Raw genomic sequence first — 19,176 nt, 5'->3', positions numbered from 1 at the left:
AATTGGCACATTGAGCAGCCTGAATGTATTCTTAAAACATGAACCATACATCAACAATTTTCTAGGAAATTCTGTTGACTTTCTGGACCTCTATCATGCAGAACTTTCTGACCTGAATACAAGTTCTGAATCACAAATTCCAACAATTTATACTGCATAAAGTGCACTGTAACCACATTATAGTCTAAAGAGGAACATACCAGTTGGAAAAGAATCACAAAATATGACTGGTTTTATGATTGATAACCTGACAAACAAGACATGGATTTTCAGTAACTTTTAAGGACTAGTTTCTCAAGTTTTTCTTAAGCTTTCCATACATTCAAGCTACATAAACCTGACCTTTGTATTCCTCTGTTTTAATTTCCACATCCTCCTCTACCACTGCATTCTGTGAATTGAATTCTTACTCTCATTTAATCTGCAAGCTCTCCCTAAGTTAAATACACTTATCCAGTAGAACAACAGAGGCAGTCTGTTCAAATGCTGTCAGCAGTGTCACATTTGGACAATCAAACCTTCAGGGCTGTTTTATAACAACAGAATAAACAGCCAAGATATAAACAACATCATTAGACACCAGGGCCTACTTTTCAGCTGAAAAGGCCCAATAATAAGTTCTGTAGAGCCTAGAGAAAATAAATCTAAAATTGTTTTTACACACAATTTGCCTTTTTTTATGACAATGCAGTTCTTAAAGATAAAATAAATAGTTTTAATAGAAACAAAATAGTTTTAATATAAATAAATAGCTAATACAGATAAATAGTTTTAATAGAAATAAAATAGTTTTAATATAAATAGCTAATACAAATAAATAGTTTTAATAGAAATAAAATAGTTTTAATATAAATAGCTAATACAAATAAATAGTTTTAATAGAAATAAAATAGTTTTAATAGAAATAAATAGCTAATACAGATAAATAGTTTTAATAGAAATAAAATAGTTTTTTAGCAAACTTCCCCTGCTTCAGCACTTTTGCACCTTAGAGGTGGAATGTAATAATCTTGTAACAGATCTCTGCCAGTGCACAGGGGTTGTTACTTTTAGATCAGACTGCCCAGGATCTGGTCAAAATTAGCTGTTGTTAAGGACTTCAACCAGTAAATGCTGATCAATAGAAAAAAACATTTAAAGACAAGAAATGAAAATAAATAAAACTTCAGGGATGGAAGAATCTACCCTGGAATTACATAGAAAGGGAAGGAACTGTATGTGCTGCTTGTTAATAAAGGAATATGTGTGGGCTTGCCCATCATCCTAAGGCTAGAAATATGACAAACTTCCATATATTGACCCCTGCAATCAAAATGTGGTGAAAAAGGCCCAGTTTTGATGTCTCAGTGGTGCTGCAGGGTCCTGCTCACCTGGCCCTCGCGGGAGAATTTGAAAGGTGGTTTGTGCTTGATGACGCTGGTGGCGAGGCGCAGCAGCCCTGTGAGCCCATCGTCCTCGATGTTCCCATCCTGGTGGTCCAGGATCTCCCTGCTGGAGATGCACACACAGGCAGAGAAGGTGTCACACACATCTTTTATGGAAAATCCTTCCTTTAGGATTTTTTCCTCCTGAGAAGCTGAGAGGCCTCAGGAACAAAATGTAACCAATGGTTATCTGCTGCTGTGGAATGCAACAGGTGCATCTGGGATTGGTCTCATGTGGTTGTTTCTAATTAATGGCCAATCACAGCCCAGCTGGCTCAGACTGTCTGGTCAGTCACAAGCCTTTGTTTTTATTCCCCTTCTATTCTTAGCCAGCCTTCTGATGAAATCCTTTCTTCTATTCCTTTAGTATAGTTTTAATATAATATATATCATAAAATAATAACTCAGCCTTCTGAAACATGGAGTCAGATCCTGGTCTCTCCCCTCAACCTGAGACCCCTGTGAACACCACCACAAGAAGGGATGTCACAGCTCTGCCCCACTGACAATGCACCCAGTGAACATGGCAAACAATGGCTCATAAAGGGGAGGGTACAATCTTCAACCCATCAGGAGAAATGGGGGTGGAACACAAGGTGGGGAATACAAGGTGTATAAACCAATGAAGGATTTCAAGGGAGGAGAACAGCTTGGGATAGGAAGGGTTAACAACTGGATGGGTGTCAGGATCTTTGGCTTGTCAGAGTGACCCTGACAAAAGTTAGAAAGTCTCTTTTCCCAGCCCAGCACTTGAAGAAGGAGTCAGAGCTCTTCAGTTCTCATTCTCAAGGTTGTTTATTGTTCCTTATCTATAAAAAGTTTTCTCCTGCCCTGCTGAGGTCTGTCCAGCAGGACAGTTCCAGGCACTCTGCCTGCCCCTGGGGTGGGGTTATGTCTTTATACTAAAAACTACCTGTACAATGTTTGCAATTACTCTCCAATACCTATCACCCATGTTAGACAGTGAGCTTCTACTCTAAACCAATCTGCAAGTGCCAACATCACAGCAGAAGATGGAGGCCAAGAAGAAGAAGAAGGAGAAAGGCTGGACACACCCAGATCCCTCCATCCTGCCCCCTGAACCCCCATACCAGAAACCCTAAAATCTACTTTTCCACCCTGTGATAACTTCACTATAGTTCTACCTAAACTGTTGTGGCTTGCTGATCTTCATGTGAGGCTGGTAATTTGCTCCATGGGTCATAATCAAACCCACAGGTGTTCTGGGCTCTGTGCCAGGGTCTCTGAGCCCCTGGCAGGGGTCCTGGCCCTCCTGGACAGCCAGAGGGATGTCCTGGGCTCCCACAGATAGGGGGGAAGGAAGGGGGTTTGAAACTTGGCAAGGAAGTAGCTGAGTAACAAACAGATAAACGACCTGGCTCAATTAAATAACAAAGGCAGGGCTGTGTCACTCTAAAAACAGGGGGAGAAAAACACAGAGAGACTACAAAACCACAAATCAAACTAAAAAACACACTCCAACAACAAGGGACATTGCTGGGGGTTAGGCTCACCTCCTAATGCAGTCAGCAAGGTGTCTGGCCAGAGCATCCAAATCAAGTAGGGTTGTCTGATTGAAAAGAAAGAAAATGGAACACAAATGGGAAAGAATTATGGACTTCTTTTGGAGGAAATGTTATTACTGCACACAGAAAAACAGAGATAATTAAAACTCATTTTCAGGCATGCTCTCAGGTAAGTTTTCTGATTTATGCTAAGTGGCTGTTAACTGAATTTAACTCTTTCAGCTTTAATCAAATACTTGATTAGCTCCTCTTTGGAACACACTGGAATTATCAACAGTGTAATTATCACAGATAATTACACTATTCTCATGTCTGTGACTTTCAACTAAGTTCACCTTGTGTGTTATAACAATCCCCTTTCTTACTCTACAGAGGCACTACCTGAAACTTCCAAGAGCTACTAAGTACAGAGTAAACTGGGAGATGGAAAACATCCAAGAGCTGCTCAGTCCACCAAATCTTAAGAACAAATGTCTGAAGACACAAATTAAAAGCAATAAACATTGGTATGAATGCAAGGCAAACCTACCTGACTCGCATCTTTGACGTGAATGTTATCAATCAGTTTGCACAGCAGCCAAAAATACTCCTTACAACCAGGTCTCAGCACAGCTTCCTCTTCATAATCCTCTATCTGTGGAGAGAAATTGCTTTTGTTCTGAAGTAGAACACAAAATAACTCTATTAAAAAGGCACAGTAACTGTGTTACAAGAGAATTACTTTCTTCAAGCCTCTAAGGTAAGTATAAGAACAATGTATTTCACAATGGTAACAGTGTATGCTCTGTTTTTCTTCTGCAATATTTATTAATTCTCTTGAAAAATTGTCAGGATGATCTGCCAGACCTGTAAAAGATTTGTAGAATAGTGTGGAGTTCATCCCACCCACTGCAAACCACAAAAACATTCAGGATTAGACTGGACAAAACATGAAAAATGTGGGTTGATTTCAATTGGTAAATACATCTCTAATTTTAAACTCTCCTAAAAAGCAGATAAATATTTAAAAATCTTCTGTAGATTGTTTTAATTTAACTCTTTTAAAAAATATCTGTGTACATGGACACTGAAATTTGAAAACAAGAGCACTTCCCAAAAGCTGTGCTGCATTTCTCCAGGCACAGCCAAGCGGTAAATTACTGCAGTGTCACAGTTTAACCATTTTTGGAAAGTTTCTGGAAACATCTAAACCAGAAGCCTTCATATCTCTGTGTATCTGAAACAGTATGTCAGACCCAACAATAATGTGCTACCATGTTTAGTTTTTATATTTTATATGTTTATATTATATGATATTATAAAATATATTATATTATATATAATATATTGTTATGGACTTAAATCCTTAACAATATATAATATAACATAACATAAAATAACAATGAACCAATATTTTGTTGTCTTATATATAGTATTAAATTATTATATGTTATATTAATTTTTATATTTTTATATTTTACTTTTTAGTGTTAATTTTAAATTTTTTACTTTTGAATAATAATTTAATTTTTTTTACTTTTTATATTGATTTTAAAATTTTTCCTTTTTTAATATGAATTTTAAATTTATCTTTGAGAAAGTCTTGTCAGTTCTTAAATTCTTACCCTAATTGGTTTCAGAGCTTGAGCATCAGGGAGAAATTTTAGCAAGGTTGATGCAGCCAGCAGCAGAAAGGAGCGGTTGATGGAGTCTCCCCCATCCAGGCCAGAGAGAGACAATTTGTACAAACCATTGCAGGACTCGTGGCGAACTGCAGTCTAGGAAAAATCAGGAAATTGCATCATTACACACATTCTTTGGAAGATTTTTTCTTTTGTATGTTTTTCTTTCATAGGTATAGAAATTCCTCTCATAATATCCAAGAGGTTATCAGGGTTGAATGTGTCCTTCTAAAGCAGGGATTACAAATAATGTGCATTTCAACTGCTTACAGAAAAATGCAAATTATACTACTCTAATTAAAAAGATCATTTCTTTGTGTCCTGTGTCTCAAGTTATGTATTTTCCATGGGAATAATTACAGGGACTAGAATAGAAAATATCACATCAGGCAAATCAAGGAAATCTACGTGAATCCTGAATTTACCCTTACTCTTTCATAAGTACTAATTAATTTAATTTCTCTAGAAAAACTATTTTCTTCTTCATTTTATTAATAAAAATATCCACATTGTAATCAAGCTTTGGAAGTTTGCACTCTCATTTCCAGGGATTTTAAATGGAGCCAGCCTGTAAGATTTTTCTGTGCTTGAGTAATAAAACAACAGATAAGAATTATTACACCATGTCCCCCTTGCACCTTTAAGCAATCACCAATAAATACAAAAAAAAAAATCTACTGTGAATATAACTGATGCAATTTTTAAGCCTTTATTCCATTTAAGCCTATAGACCATCTTCAGTCTAGCTTTAGTAAAAAATCAGTCTAGCTTTAGTAAAAATTTGGTCTAGCTTTAGTAAAAAATGTCATCACCAATCTTTGGTCATGACAAAGATTTTGGTATCAATTCTCATTCACCTCATTTTGTGATTCTAATTATAGAAAAATAAATAGTAAAAAAATAAATCTAGTAATGTAAAAAACATAATGGGGGAAGTACACTTCAGCTAATTCAAGTCAGGTGGGATCACCCAGAAATTTCAACAAATTACTCAGAAATTTCAACAAATGGCAATGAAAAAATGATCTTCAAACAGAAGCCAAGGAGAAAGGTGAGAGTTTATAACCTGGTTTGTCACTGAGCACAGAGCCAGCTTCCAATGATCACTTCTCACCCAGCACTGCAAGGAACTGAAGCAGATCCTGCCACTTGGAGCAGAAACCACAAGTCTTGGATTGAATGGCAAGGCTAAGGTAATGACACTAATTAGGAATGCACCAAGCTCCCCATTCCATACCTCTGGAATAAGCAGGGTGAGTTTCTTGAGCCAGTCTTGCAAATGGTCACTGTCAGCCAGGCTGGATTTCACCAAGGAGCAGCAGTGAGCCCAGCTCACCAAGAGCCACATGGAATAGTGAGTGACTGCAGGAGAGAGAAATCCACATGGAATAGTGAGTGAGTGACTGCAGGAGAGAGAAACCCCACATGGAACAGTGAGTGAGTGCAGGAGAGAAACCCCACATGGAACAGTGAGTGAGTGACTGCAGGAGAGAGAAACCCCACATGGAACAGTGAGTGACTGCAGGAGAGAGAAACCCCACATGGAACAGTGAGTGAGTGACTGCAGGAGAGAGAAACCCCACATGGAATAGTGAGTGACTGCAGGAGAGAGAAACCCCACATGGAATAGTGAGTGACTGCAGGAGAGACAAACCCCACATGGAATAGTGAGTGAGTGACTGCAGAAGAGAGAAACCCCACATGGAACAGTGAGTGACTGCAGGAGAGAGAAACCCCACATGGAACAGTGAGTGAGTGACTGCAGGAGAGACAAACCCCACATGGAACAGTGAGTGAGTGACTGCAGGAGAGAGAAACCCCACATGGAATAGTGAGTGAGTGACTGCAGGAGAGAGAAACCCCACATGGAACAGTGAGTGACTGCAGGAGAGAGAAATCCACATGGAATAGTGAGTGACTGCAGGAGAGACAAACCCCACATGGAACAGTGAGTGACTGCAGGAGAGAGAAACCCCATATGGAACAGTGAGTGAGTGACTGCAGGAGAGAGAAACCCCACATGGAACAGTGAGTGACTGCAGGAGGAGACAAACCCCACATGGAACAGTGAGTGACTGCAGGAGGAGAGAAACCCCACATGGAATAGTGAGTGAGTGACTGCAGGAGAGACAAACCCCACATGGAACAGTGAGTGAGTGACTGCAGGAGAGAGAAACCCCACATGGAATAGTGAGTGAGTGAGTGCAGGAGAGACAAACCCCACATGGAATAGTGAGTGAGTGACTGCAGGAGAGAGAAATCCACATGGAATAGTGAGTGAGTGACTGCAGGAGAGAGAAACCCCACATGGAATAGTGAGTGAGTGACTGCAGGAGAGAGAAACCCCACATGGAATAGTGAGTGAGTGAGTGCAGGAGAGAGAAACCCCACATGGAACAGTGAGTGAGTGACTGCAGGAGAGAGAAACCCCACATGGAACAGTGAGTGAGTGAGTGCAGGAGGAGACAAACCCCACATGGAACAGTGAGTGAGTGACTGCAGGAGAGAGAAACCCCATATGGAACAGTGAGTGAGTGACTGCAGGAGAGAGAAACCCCACATGGAACAGTGAGTGACTGCAGGAGGAGACAAACCCCACATGGAACAGTGAGTGACTGCAGGAGAGAGAAACCCCACATGGAATAGTGAGTGAGTGACTGCAGGAGAGAGAAACCCCACATGGAACAGTGAGTGAGTGACTGCAGGAGAGAGAAACCCCACATGGAACAGTGAGTGACTGCAGGAGGAGACAAACCCCACTGTAAGCCATGCCTGTCTAGAGTCAAACATACACTTAACAAATCTGTTAGCTCCTTACACCTGACACCCAGCACTTATTTCCCTCCTAGCTGTGCACTGCACACCATTTATCAAGGTAACTCCAGCACCCAAACTGTGAGCTTCAGCAGGAGAACAGACTGGCTGCAGCTCTTCAGATACTTGAGAGTGCAGCTCCCAAGAGACCCTTACTCACAGTCCCTTAAGGTTTCCTGTTTCATGGACATCACTCTCATGATCCCACACTGCTGCCACTGCCATCAGGTGACCAATGCAGGCAGCCAAATTCAGAGCTGCCCTTGAAGGCTGAGCACAGTGACAGAATTGCAGCCTTTTACTCTGATTTGCCTTTGACTTATCGCACCTGCCAGTTCTAAAGGGTGTAAGCACAGCTAAGGCTTCCTGGGCAGAAGGGCTGCACACCCAAAATGACATTTTTTTCAGTAACAGGCAAGACAAAACCTCTCCGGGCACTTAGGATACAAAAAACCTCAGGAGTTTTATCAATATGCTGATTAAATACTGACCACTGTACTAATGATGACCATCCAATTAGATTAAAATTACCAGTGAGGGGCACAGTCCTTTCCTAAATCTCTACTTCTTGAGCTGTGAGCTGGTGCTTTGCATCACATCTGCACATTTATTTCCTGTTTTGTACTCATTTCTGTGGCTACATTTGCGTTGCCTCAAACAAAAGTTCCATTGCAATCACCTTGCAGCCCCAAACAACTTTGGAAATTCTTAGGTAGTGTCTTTGTAATGAAATTAGAATGAGAATTTTGCAGTGCTTCAGACTCCATCCAGTGCCACCTTTCCTCTGGTAAAAAGGCTAGGATGCTTTCCAGGACTACACCCCGTTTTCTGAAGGAATTATCAACAGAGAAACCATTCTTCATCTTTGATTATTTAGGAGAGAGACTGCCAGCAGCAGGAGCCCAAGCACAGACCCATCAAATGAATGGCAGCAATTTCTGGGGCCAATATCTACTGGGATTTATTCCCTGTAAACAAGGCCTGAACACCCAATGACAGATGTGTCCAGGGGTGCCCAGAACAGCTTTTTATGGAATAGGACCCCACCTGTCTTGCCGATGAAGCTTTTCCTCATGGCAGAATAAAGAAAGCTGCTCTTGGAATAAGGTCTAATTTTAATTTTTCAGGTGCAATCAGAGTTTATTCCTGGTAGCCCCCTCACCTTCTACTTAACTTCCACCTGAATTTCCTATTTTCTTCTTTGCAAAGTGTTACATTTCCACAGGATCCTGCCTGCATACCTGTGCCATTGGTTATTTATGCAGGATAAAGTGCTGGGTGGGATTTGTCTCAATTTGCTGTTCTCCTCATTGATGCAACCTGAGCTGAAAATTCTCACACAGAATTTCTGCCAGAAGCCCAAGAAGAAGTGTTTTGGCAAGAGGGAAGCAGCTGAAAAACTCACTGAGCAGAAGATGCTTCTAACCACTGCCCCAGCTTCACTCCCAAAATAGAACTGAATCTCCCCCCTTCCTGGTCTTAAATAAAGTTTGGGGGTGAGGGGTGGGAGCAGGAATGGGGGAAAATCCAGATGGGATTTAGCCTGGAAAGAGGATTGGATTGGGAAAATCTCAGTGAGGTTTCAGCCAGAAAAAGGAGCAGGAAAAACCCAGACAGGAATTCTCTGGAATGCTTAAACGGGAAAACCCAGACCCGGATTTCACCTGGAATTAGGACTGAAGGAAAACTGGACTGGATTTCTCCTGGGAAGCGGCTCAGGGAAAAACCTGAACCAGATTTCGCAGAAAATCCAGACTGGGGAAAAAACCTGGACTGGATTGCACTCAGAAACCAGGGCTATTTCCTTGGAGTAAAACGATTTTCCATCTTTCTAATGGTGGAATAAACCCAAATAATGAATTATTATCAATTTGCCATCCCTGTTACTAGCTCCTGACACAGCTGTTTTGCAGCACTGACCTTCATGCCTTGACCTGTGATCAGACTGAGCCTTCAACACCCTGATGGGAAGAAGAGAAAATAATTTGAATTTTATCACACAGCACATAACAGATTATACTCAGAAATACAAGTACACACAATTCACAACACAGTTACTCTTAAGTAACCACTTGGAAAATCTTAATTCATCTTAAAAGGATTCATTGCTTGCAGTATTCAAAATTAGCAACAATAACAAAACTATAGAAACCTTCAAATCACCCCCATAAAGCTTTACTGACTACAAGATTAAAAGCCAAGGAGAAGTACCCACAGCCCCTTCTTTATTTTATCCAAGCCAGAGATGTCAGAGCTAAGAACTGACCCATACAGAGGAAATCTAGTTTTCTTCATAAAGGAACCACACTCTGAATAAACATTTCCAAACTTTAAATGTTTCTATTTATTTACTTCCATTTTTATTAATTACAATAAAAGGTTATGAAACCAAAAATATAGCATATATACTTAAATATTTTTCCTGCAACTCAACTAGAGGTGAAAGTTAAGCACACTTGCAGACTGGAAATGTTCTGAATGCCCTTAACAATCTTTTAAAAATATAGTAAAGCAACTATCCATCACTTGGAATCAATTCTACAAAAACCTGACCTCCCCAGCATCACTCTGCCTGCCACAATGCAGCCTTACACAGAATTGCTTTTCCCAGGATGAAAAGGCAACAGGACCAAAATCTCCAATAGGTCAGATTTTGCCTTCAGTATCAGCAGGGTAGGAAAAATAAGTCAAAACTGACAGACAACTAAGCAACATGAAAGTGAATTTATTTTAATTTCTCCTTTATGCTGCCTTGAAATTAAGAATGCTCTGGAGAAAACAAAGAAGGGATTTTGGTGGCACTGACATATTTTATGAAAAATCCTTTTGTTAGGATTTTTCCTCCTGAGAAGCTGAGAGGCCTCAGAAATGAAATGTAAGCAATGGTTATCTGCTGCTGTGGAGTGCAACAGGTGCATCTGGGATTGGCCTCATGTGGTTGTTTCTAATTAATGGCCAATCACAGTCCAGCTGTCTCAGACTCTCTGAGAGTCACAAGATTTTATTATTCCATTCCTTTCAAGCCTTCTGATGAAATCCTTTCTTCTATTCTTTTAGTATAGTTTTAGTATATCATTTTCTTTTAATATAATATATATCATAAAATAATAAAAGAGCCTTCTGAAACATGGAGTCAGGATTCTCATCTCTTCCCTCCTCCTGGGACCCCTGAGCACACCACCACATTTGGTGACCCCGAGTGAGGACCATTCCCACATTCTGGCATGAGAATTGATGTGATTTATCATTTACACAGCCATGCCTTCCACCCTGAGCACAGAGTTCTCACCCCTCTCCTCTCTGCCACTGCAGGAGGTGACTAAGAAAAGGCAATCTCCAGCCTCTGGGGCTCAGTGTGTGATGTGGCTGGCAGAGGGAGCAGAGCTGGGAGAGCCCCGGGGTGGGTCCTGCAGGAAAGCAGCGATGGAAATGCGCACACTCATCAGCTTTATCACAAAAAGAAGAAGATTTGTACCTAGGTGCCAAGTTGTCATATGTATAAGCAACTGACATAAGTCGCTGAATCAAACTGGTTCCCTGGACAAGTACAAGAAACACCTTTAAAAATTGAAGTCGAAAGAAAAAAAAAAAAAAAGTTAATATAACAACAAGTTTTTGATCTGTTTTTTAATTATACACACTGTGTGAATCTAAATAAACCCACCTGTGCAGAGGAGGAAGGGCCAAAGGCAAATCACAGCATCTTCACAGTTAACAATTTACTGGCTTTATTAAAGCAGAGCTAAAATCCCACATTTCACTGACTAGGTCTAGATGCTAAAATTTCATTTTCTAAAGAAGACAATTCAACTGAATAGGAAAATCAACCATTTATTCAATCCTTTTAGTAAAAACATGGTATTTTCTTAAAGCATAAACTACTCACAGCCTTTTAAAAACCTTAGGTTTGAGGAGACAGGGCTGAGGATGAGGTTGGGCACTTAAATTTTGCCTACCTCTCTGATCAACACATTTTACTGACTAACCACTCTCTTAAAATATTCATCTTGAGCCAATCTGACAGGCTACACAGAATTTTAAAATGCAAGTGTGAAGAAAATCTTAAAATACTAAATATCAAATCCACAGCAATCAAAACTACTAATCATTTGACAACTAAAAATTTAAAACCAGTTAGAGAAAGCAACAGCACCATTTACATGTTCAAAATTTATAACATGTGCTAAGTTCCCTGTAGCCCTGGTGATTTAGGGATTTGTTTTGTCAAAAAAGGCTGATATTTATAGAATAGTTCAGGTCTTTCCAGGTATAACAAAGGGGAAGTTTGGCTCCAGCTCAGAGTTCAGACTTGCACTTTTTGGCAGTCACAGCTGGTCCTGTGCCCAAGAAAGTCAATTTACACTGAATGTTCCCCTGATGCCAAAATACCCCATGTGCTCAGCCTGCCTTAGGAAATCAGCATGCAGGAATCTGGCAGGAAGGTTTACAGCTGCAGGTAAGTTCACACTCCCTCAGACATCCCTAATAAAGTTATTTCAGTGTTTACTAAAGGAATCCAACATGGATTTAGCGAGGACAAGGGCAGCTCATGTTATAAACACAGGTTAATAATAATATGCTACTGTAAAAAAGGACTGATCAATTCAGGAAGCAAAATCTAAGAAACAGGGACAAAGCACTGGATTCTGAATTCCCAATTAATGTGTTCATCAATCACCAAAACCCATCTTTTGGTTGCCAGGTTTACAGCTATTCAAACACTTTTCTAGAGAACAAGCAAGAGATCAGTTATATTACTGAAATCAATTAGTACCACTAACTTTTCCACTCCATGATTTTAGTACTAAAATAAGGACTTCACATTTACTCTTCTAGCAAAGGAGATGTTTCCTACAGCTCCTAGAACCTCTGTGTGTCTCCTACCTCTGTCAGCCTGGGGATATGAAGGCCCTTGACGTGGTCACTCGTGGTTTTCCTGGACTTGCCCGGCCACGTCCTTTTCCTGTGGCTCTCTGCTACCCCAGACCAGGCAAAGACATCATGGTAAGCCAGATCCAGATCTGAGGGGTCCACTGCAAACTGGCAGATCAGCTTCAGCAAGCAAGCAAGACAGTCCAGCTGCCACTGGGAAGGGGAAGGAAAAGAAATCTGTCACTGTCATATTTTCTGGAGAAATTCCCTTGCCCAGGATTCTTCTCCCGGGAAGCTGAGAAGCCTCGGAGAAAAAGGAAAACAATATTATCTCATTTGCTTCTCCTGTGTTTTGCTGCTTTGGAATGTGGTTTGGAGATTGTTTGTCCAACAGGTGGTTGTTTCATTGGGCTCATGTGAATTGTTTTGACTTAATGACTGTGGTGGTGTTCACAGGGCTCCCAGGACAAGGGAAGAGATGAGAATCCTGACTCCATGTTTCAGAAGGCTGGTTTATTCTTTATAATACATATTATATGAAAAGAAAATGATATACTAAAACTATACTAAAAGAATAGAAGAAAGGATTTCATCAGAAGACTTGCAAGGAAGAGAAAGGAATGATAACAGAAGCTGGTGCCTCTGAGAGAGTCTGAGCCAGCTGACTGTGATTGGCCATTGATTAGAAACAACCAACATGCACCAGTCAAAGATGCACCTGCTGCATTCCACAGCAGCAGATAATTATTGGTTTTCTTTGCCTCTGAGGCCTCTAAGCTTCTCAGGAGAAAAATCCTCGCTAGCAAAAGGATTTTTTATAAAATATGTCTGTGACAAATGCCCAATCACAGTCAGGCTGTGTTGGGACTCTGGAAGGAGTCACGAGTTTTCATTATTAACTTTTAGCCTTCTGTCTGTATCCTTTCTGTATTCTTTAGTATAGTTTAGTATTCTTTAATATAATATAATAAAATAATAATTTAGCCTTCTAAAAACATGGAGTCAGATTCATCATTCCTCCCTTTGTCAGGGAACCCCACAAATACAAGAGAAATCTTCAATTTTGAGGGATTGATTTTATACATAATTCAATGCCTGCGATGGAATTTGCAACTGAAAACCTCAGCAAGGTATAAAGGAGAAAAAACTAGAAGTAACTTGAATGTAGCACAAACTAATGATAGAATAATAATGAAAAAGGTGATTATTAGTCATTCTTACAGAACAGGTGCATTATTGACAAGTTCTTTATTAGCACCACAGCCACTATGCTAATTGTCTCACTGACAGCAAGGGAAATGGTATTTCTTGGCCTCTTAGACAAGGGAAAGATAATTAACAGATTACTGCTAATAGACTGTGATAAATAATTTGCTACTAATAGACTGTGATAAATAATTCTCCAAATAGCAACCTTTCCTAAAATAAGCAGAAAAAATAGCAAAAATAAATAAATATTCCATTCTTGTTTGGCTACTTTTGGTTTCTTTAAAGAAGTATGATCTGTTATAGTAACACCAATGTAGTTGCAATCATTCCTGAGGAAGGGACCCAGATTTTTTCCCCTCTAAGGTTCCATGAGCTACCATTTTAAGTTCTACAATTTTAAGACCAGACAACCCTCCCCAAAATCCATAGAAAACCAAGAAGGTGGTTTTAAAACATAAAAAAGCAGAAATATATGTATACTTTCTTTTTTAAAATAAGCTCTTCCAGGAATATAAAATATCCAAAAAAAAAAGATGCTACTACATAGAATCTGGTGGTTTCAATCACAGAATGGATCCATTTCACAACAGAAAAATAACTGTAACAAAGGCTCAAGGCATTAAAAGTCCTTACAAATATCAGGAATGTTCCTCTGGAAACAAAGGCAGAGTGAACACCTACCACAGTCCATGATTCCTGCTCCTTAGGCTCTAGGATTCCAGAATTGAAAATTTCCAGTAACTGTTGGAGCCCTCCAGCAGCAACAAACTGTAAGCATATGATGGAATCAATGTGAGGAAAAGCAGATACAGAAATACCACTAAGATCAGTTAAATACCAACCTAAGCTTTACAAGTGAATAAATAAATTACAAACTATTCAGCTGGATATTTTATGAAAACAAATGAAATAATGGTATGTGGCTACCACAAATTTACAAGCCTGATAACACAGAAAAACTTGCAAATGTTATCCCTAAATTTGAGAGAAATGATTTTATGATAGATAATGTTTTAAATGGGTTTTTATTTTATATTTCTCTTGAAAAATTGTCTTAGGTATCATGGAATGCTGTAGGAAAAACAAACCTTGCAGCTCCAGGTGTTTTTACTGTTTTCTATTTGATCTTCACTTGAATCATCTGAGTCTGGGTAAAGATCACTGTAACTTCCCTAAAGATAAACAAAATTAACTGTAAAAGCAGCTCAAGAATTGTAATATTCTAAAATAAATCCTCAATCTATGCTTTGGTTCAGAGAAAAATGAAGATTCTGTGCAAGGAAATTACCGTAGATTCCCGTCTTATCCTCCTGTTGGGCTTCCCCAGAGCTTCAATGATCTCCAGGGCATACAAAAGTTTATGGGCACTTTTTATTCGCAGAAGGTCCTTCCAGCTAAAGCCATCATTACCCTTGAAAGATGAAAAAAAAGATAGAAAATCATTAATACAATTATATGTAATGCTCATCTATCTAAAAGTTCAGGGAGAGGATTTTTCAAGTGGCACGCACAGATTATTTGGGGTTTAATTTCCTCTGTTACCTGAAATTAGACAATTTCAAGCAGATTTCTATACATGATTAACAATCTGAACAATGAAAAGGCAACATTATTATATGCTGAAATACACATAATTTTACATTAGAGGAAAGCAAACATCACACTGTAAGTGCCACCAACATTTTGATGCATGTGTGCATAAAAAGCTGTAATATCTACAACCTGTTAGGATGCAATTTCAACCACTTTTAAAGAGGCAGAATAATATTTTTATCTGTAGAAATCAACCCATGCTATGAGCTGAGGGAATAGAGTACAGAAGAATCACTACCACAACAGCCACAGTGTTAAAGCCAGGCTGAACTGAAGAAACTGCTCTTTCCATCCAAGTAAAAAGATTGTGATCATTAGTACTGCTTAAATTTCTTTTAATTTATAAAATCAACTTTGAAAATAAATGATAAAAACAAACTTTGGGAGCTAAGCTGACATCTCTGTTTAGTTTTAGATTTATTAGGTTTATTCCTGTCTCAGGACACTTAACAGATTTACTATGTAACATTCCTATTTGGGGAAATTCCAACTAAAACACTGGATGCTAAAAAATTCAAGTATCATAAAGATAAACATGTAAAGGTTTGTTCACCTGCTCATCAGAAATATTCTGGAATGCCTGCAGCATATTAGGACACGTTGGTAGGAGCATTAACAGTTCCCAGACACGTCTGGATAAGTTCTCTGCATGGAGATGGAGCTCTTCACACCTTGCACTCTGACAAACCAAACCATAACCATTCTTACTGTGAACTTCTTTGAGAAAAAGACATTTCAAAGCCCAAAAACCTATTTCTTTGTAATTAAGAACCTGTTTCCTATCCAATAACTAAATCCATAATTAGGATCTGATAACTGAGGTCTCAACTTGCAAGAAATTAAGTTACATGATCTTTAAATCATACCACATATTTTGAAATATTTAAATGCAGATAAAACTTATAAATAAATTACAGGTTCAAATGTACTATATATGATTTAATTTCCCTCAAGCTAATGATGGCATAGAAGATCAAGCTTGGGTTTTTGCAATAAAACTTTACAAACCTTTCCTCAAGCCAATTCCCATTATGAGTCACCATGTCAACTTAAATAATCAATATTGTTTCTTAAGAATTGCTTTTATAGCTTCTACAGTATTTACAACATTCAAATGTTCTGTTATTGCTAAGAAAATATTAGCAATATCTTAGCAATATTATTGCTAAGAAAAAAGGAGAATAATGAAGATTTTACCACGTGAATGAGCAGGCAAAAAACATCTCTAGCAACTGAACAGAGTAGAGAAAAATAGGCTACACAGGAAAACTAGATCCAATGAAATGAGACTTCAATGCAATTGTTCTAACAGAATTACTCTGAATTACCTCACTGTCTTCCATAGCCACTTCTCCAGAAGGAGGCTTAAAAGAGGCCAGCATCTCTAACAAATCAAAGAGGGTGGTGAGATGAGGTTCTTGCAGCAGTAAGAGCATTGGAATGTTGTCCTTCTGAGGAGGAGGCAGGCAGGAGGCTGGCAGCTGGACACCTTCACCCTTGCGTTCCCTCCTGGGGGCACCGAGGGACACAAACACCATCTGCAGCAGACACAGCGAGCAGAGGGAGCTTTATGACAAGCATGCAATGTTTTCACAAGGCTCAGAATTCAAAAATTAAAGACAATTTTTGGTTTTGTAGTCAAATCCCGACTTTGCAGCATTTTCAGCAAGTGCCACAAATGAAGTCTGGGTTTGCTTTCACTTAAAGGCATTCATGGTGTAGCTGCACTCGATGCCTCAGGTTTAGCTTTTAGGTTTTTTAGATTCTGTGCTGCTTCAGTGTGTGGGTCTGAGCTTCATTTTAGGGGATGGTGAGCTCTCTTCACAGAGTAGGGAGACAAAACAATTCCTTCTCTAGCTGGGAACCAAGGACAAATGATCCCAATCTCAGGCCCAAGAGCATAATGGCAGAATGAAGAGAAAGAACAAGAAGGATGAGACTTGATGGGCTGGAGCTGTAATTGGACAATTCACTCCAAGATGCAAATGGAGCAGAACTGATAAACCCTGATAAACTGAGAGACCCCTGAAAAGCTGATAAACTGAGAGACCCCTGAAAAGCTGATAAACTGAGAGACCCCGTGCCCGGCTGTGCATTTTGGGACCATTTTGGTTCATCCTGGGTGAGGCCTGGCTGGGCTCTTGTGCTGCCCAAGGTGGATCCATTGAGGAGATCCTTTTAATAAATCCCTGCTTTATTCTTCAGCTCTGTCCAGCCTCTGCTCTAGGGCAGCCCTCACAAAGCATCAGCCACACTCCTGATTCTGCCCCTGAAGCTGGGGAGACTCCAGTCCTGAGCTGGCATCCCCCAGGGGTTGCTCCCAGCCAGCCCAGGTGCAGAATCAGCTGCAGAAGACCAGAGCCAAGCCTTGGCCCCTGCTCCCATGCTGGCAGTACCTGCATGTCCTTGAAGCCCAGCTCGTGCAGAGTTTTCTCATCATAGTCAGTTGTCAGCTCGTGCCCAGATGAAATCATTCTCACAGGTCCCATGAGGCCACCTAGGATAAAAGCCTATTTCAGCAAAATCCTGGATTCAAAGATTCAGTTTCACAGCTTTGATAGTACACCCCTCAGCAGAGGCAAAATCTTGATGCCATTTACTTAAGAAAAGTGGTTATTACGTTAAACTAATTTAAACTTGTATAAATAAACTAAATTTACTTGCATAAATTTACTTTATTTGCATTTGTATTCACAAATAACCTTTGCAATACCAGGTCACCTAACTTGGTAGTGAAAAGTGTTTATAATACAAATTCAAACATGCCTTCCATATTTTGTAGTAAATGATACTGTGCCACTGAAGGATAATGGAAAATGATTGTGATCATCAACAAAATGCCCCTGGTACCCCACACTTGTGGCCAAGTCAGAGAAGCATTGATTAATTTTACTTAAATATAAGTTGGAACCAAAGAAGTCACACCCACTTCAGAAGGGGAAAACTGAGGACACCCTGCAAAGAACTCAACACTGAACAAGAAACCCGAACAATAAAAAAATAAAGAATTAAATCCCATTTGGTGCAGACAACCAAGCCTCTCTTCTAACAAGCACACTTTGCCCAAGATGACCACGTGTTTCTAAAATGCCAGTTACAACAAAAATAAATATTTACTACTATGTGGTGGAAAACAAGACAGTTTCTTTACTAAAACTGCTTCTGCTGAGTGGCTGGAAAAGGATTCTACAAAGGAGGCAATTAATGTGTCCAAATTTCAGTCTGGTTTACTTCCATTGTGTCTCATTAAAACAGGTTTTTTAGAAGTTGGTAAACTGTGAAGAGCAAGTTTCAATCATGTTTAAACATATACTAATGGTGGTGTTGGAAAGAGCTGTTCATGAACAGAATTTGTTCAGATAATTGTTCATTACACACTAACTCATGCTTATAATGAGAAAGAAAAACCGAGAAAACAAAGAAAATTCAGAAAACACTTTGAACAGCAATAAGTGCTAAGAATGCTGTAATATTTAATATCAGGAATAGAATACCCTCCTGAAGGATAAAGCAGGATTTTCATTCACTCACAAACACAAAGAGGGAACAACAAGAGGATGCATATTCACTGTACAAAGCAAGGTGACATTCCAAATTAGCAACCTCAAAGCAGGATGAAGAATCATTTCTGCTACTGAATGACCATAAATTAAAAAGCAATTGCAGGAGTAAGGAAAATCTTCCACCTGACTGAAATACATCCATACAGAGTATAAATTATGGATTTGAATTGGGGCTTCAAACTCTGACTCAACGGCAGAGACAGAAGTGTATGAATCAGATGAAATACAGCATAAGATATACATGTAAATGTAAAATTGAAATGTAAAATTGAAATGTAAAATTGAAATGTAAAATTTTATCAGGTTGTGTGCAACAGACTCTCCAGTTTACAGAAAATAACATCATTTCAAACAACAAGAAGCAAAATAATGTGGGGGAAAATCTATTGGAACAGGGAATTTAGACAGATTCAAGGACTTAGAGGATTTACAATTTCTTTGCTATTTCAAATAAATGGTAGGGCTTAAAAACAATACCATTAATTAGAAGAGAGGGTGATACTAATTTGAACTA

The 19,176-nt window shown here is 39.3% G+C and overlaps 1 protein-coding gene across 1 annotated transcript in view; it reads right to left on the bottom strand.

Moving 5' to 3' along the window:
• The window catches only part of USP34 (ubiquitin specific peptidase 34), a 118,835-nt gene that overhangs the window by 37,400 nt on the left and 62,259 nt on the right, over positions 1–19,176 (bottom strand). Inside the window, exons 28-41 of the mRNA XM_066546024.1 lie at positions 17,496–17,596; positions 16,428–16,637; positions 15,653–15,778; positions 14,795–14,917; positions 14,595–14,678; positions 14,188–14,274; positions 12,310–12,510; positions 10,901–10,983; positions 9,346–9,386; positions 5,849–5,973; positions 4,555–4,707; positions 3,480–3,584; positions 2,939–2,994; positions 1,371–1,491 (exon numbers count right to left, since the gene is read on the bottom strand). Of these exons, the coding sequence (XP_066402121.1) occupies positions 1,371–1,491; positions 2,939–2,994; positions 3,480–3,584; positions 4,555–4,707; positions 5,849–5,973; positions 9,346–9,386; positions 10,901–10,983; positions 12,310–12,510; positions 14,188–14,274; positions 14,595–14,678; positions 14,795–14,917; positions 15,653–15,778; positions 16,428–16,637; positions 17,496–17,596 (1,616 nt within the window). The remainder of the gene's footprint in view (positions 1–1,370; positions 1,492–2,938; positions 2,995–3,479; positions 3,585–4,554; positions 4,708–5,848; positions 5,974–9,345; positions 9,387–10,900; positions 10,984–12,309; positions 12,511–14,187; positions 14,275–14,594; positions 14,679–14,794; positions 14,918–15,652; positions 15,779–16,427; positions 16,638–17,495; positions 17,597–19,176) is intronic.

This window comes from Molothrus aeneus, chromosome 3, assembly GCF_037042795.1.
Source record: "Molothrus aeneus isolate 106 chromosome 3, BPBGC_Maene_1.0, whole genome shotgun sequence".
Classification (NCBI taxonomy): domain Eukaryota; kingdom Metazoa; phylum Chordata; class Aves; order Passeriformes; family Icteridae; genus Molothrus; species Molothrus aeneus.
This window is presented reverse-complemented; position numbering and strand designations above follow the sequence as displayed.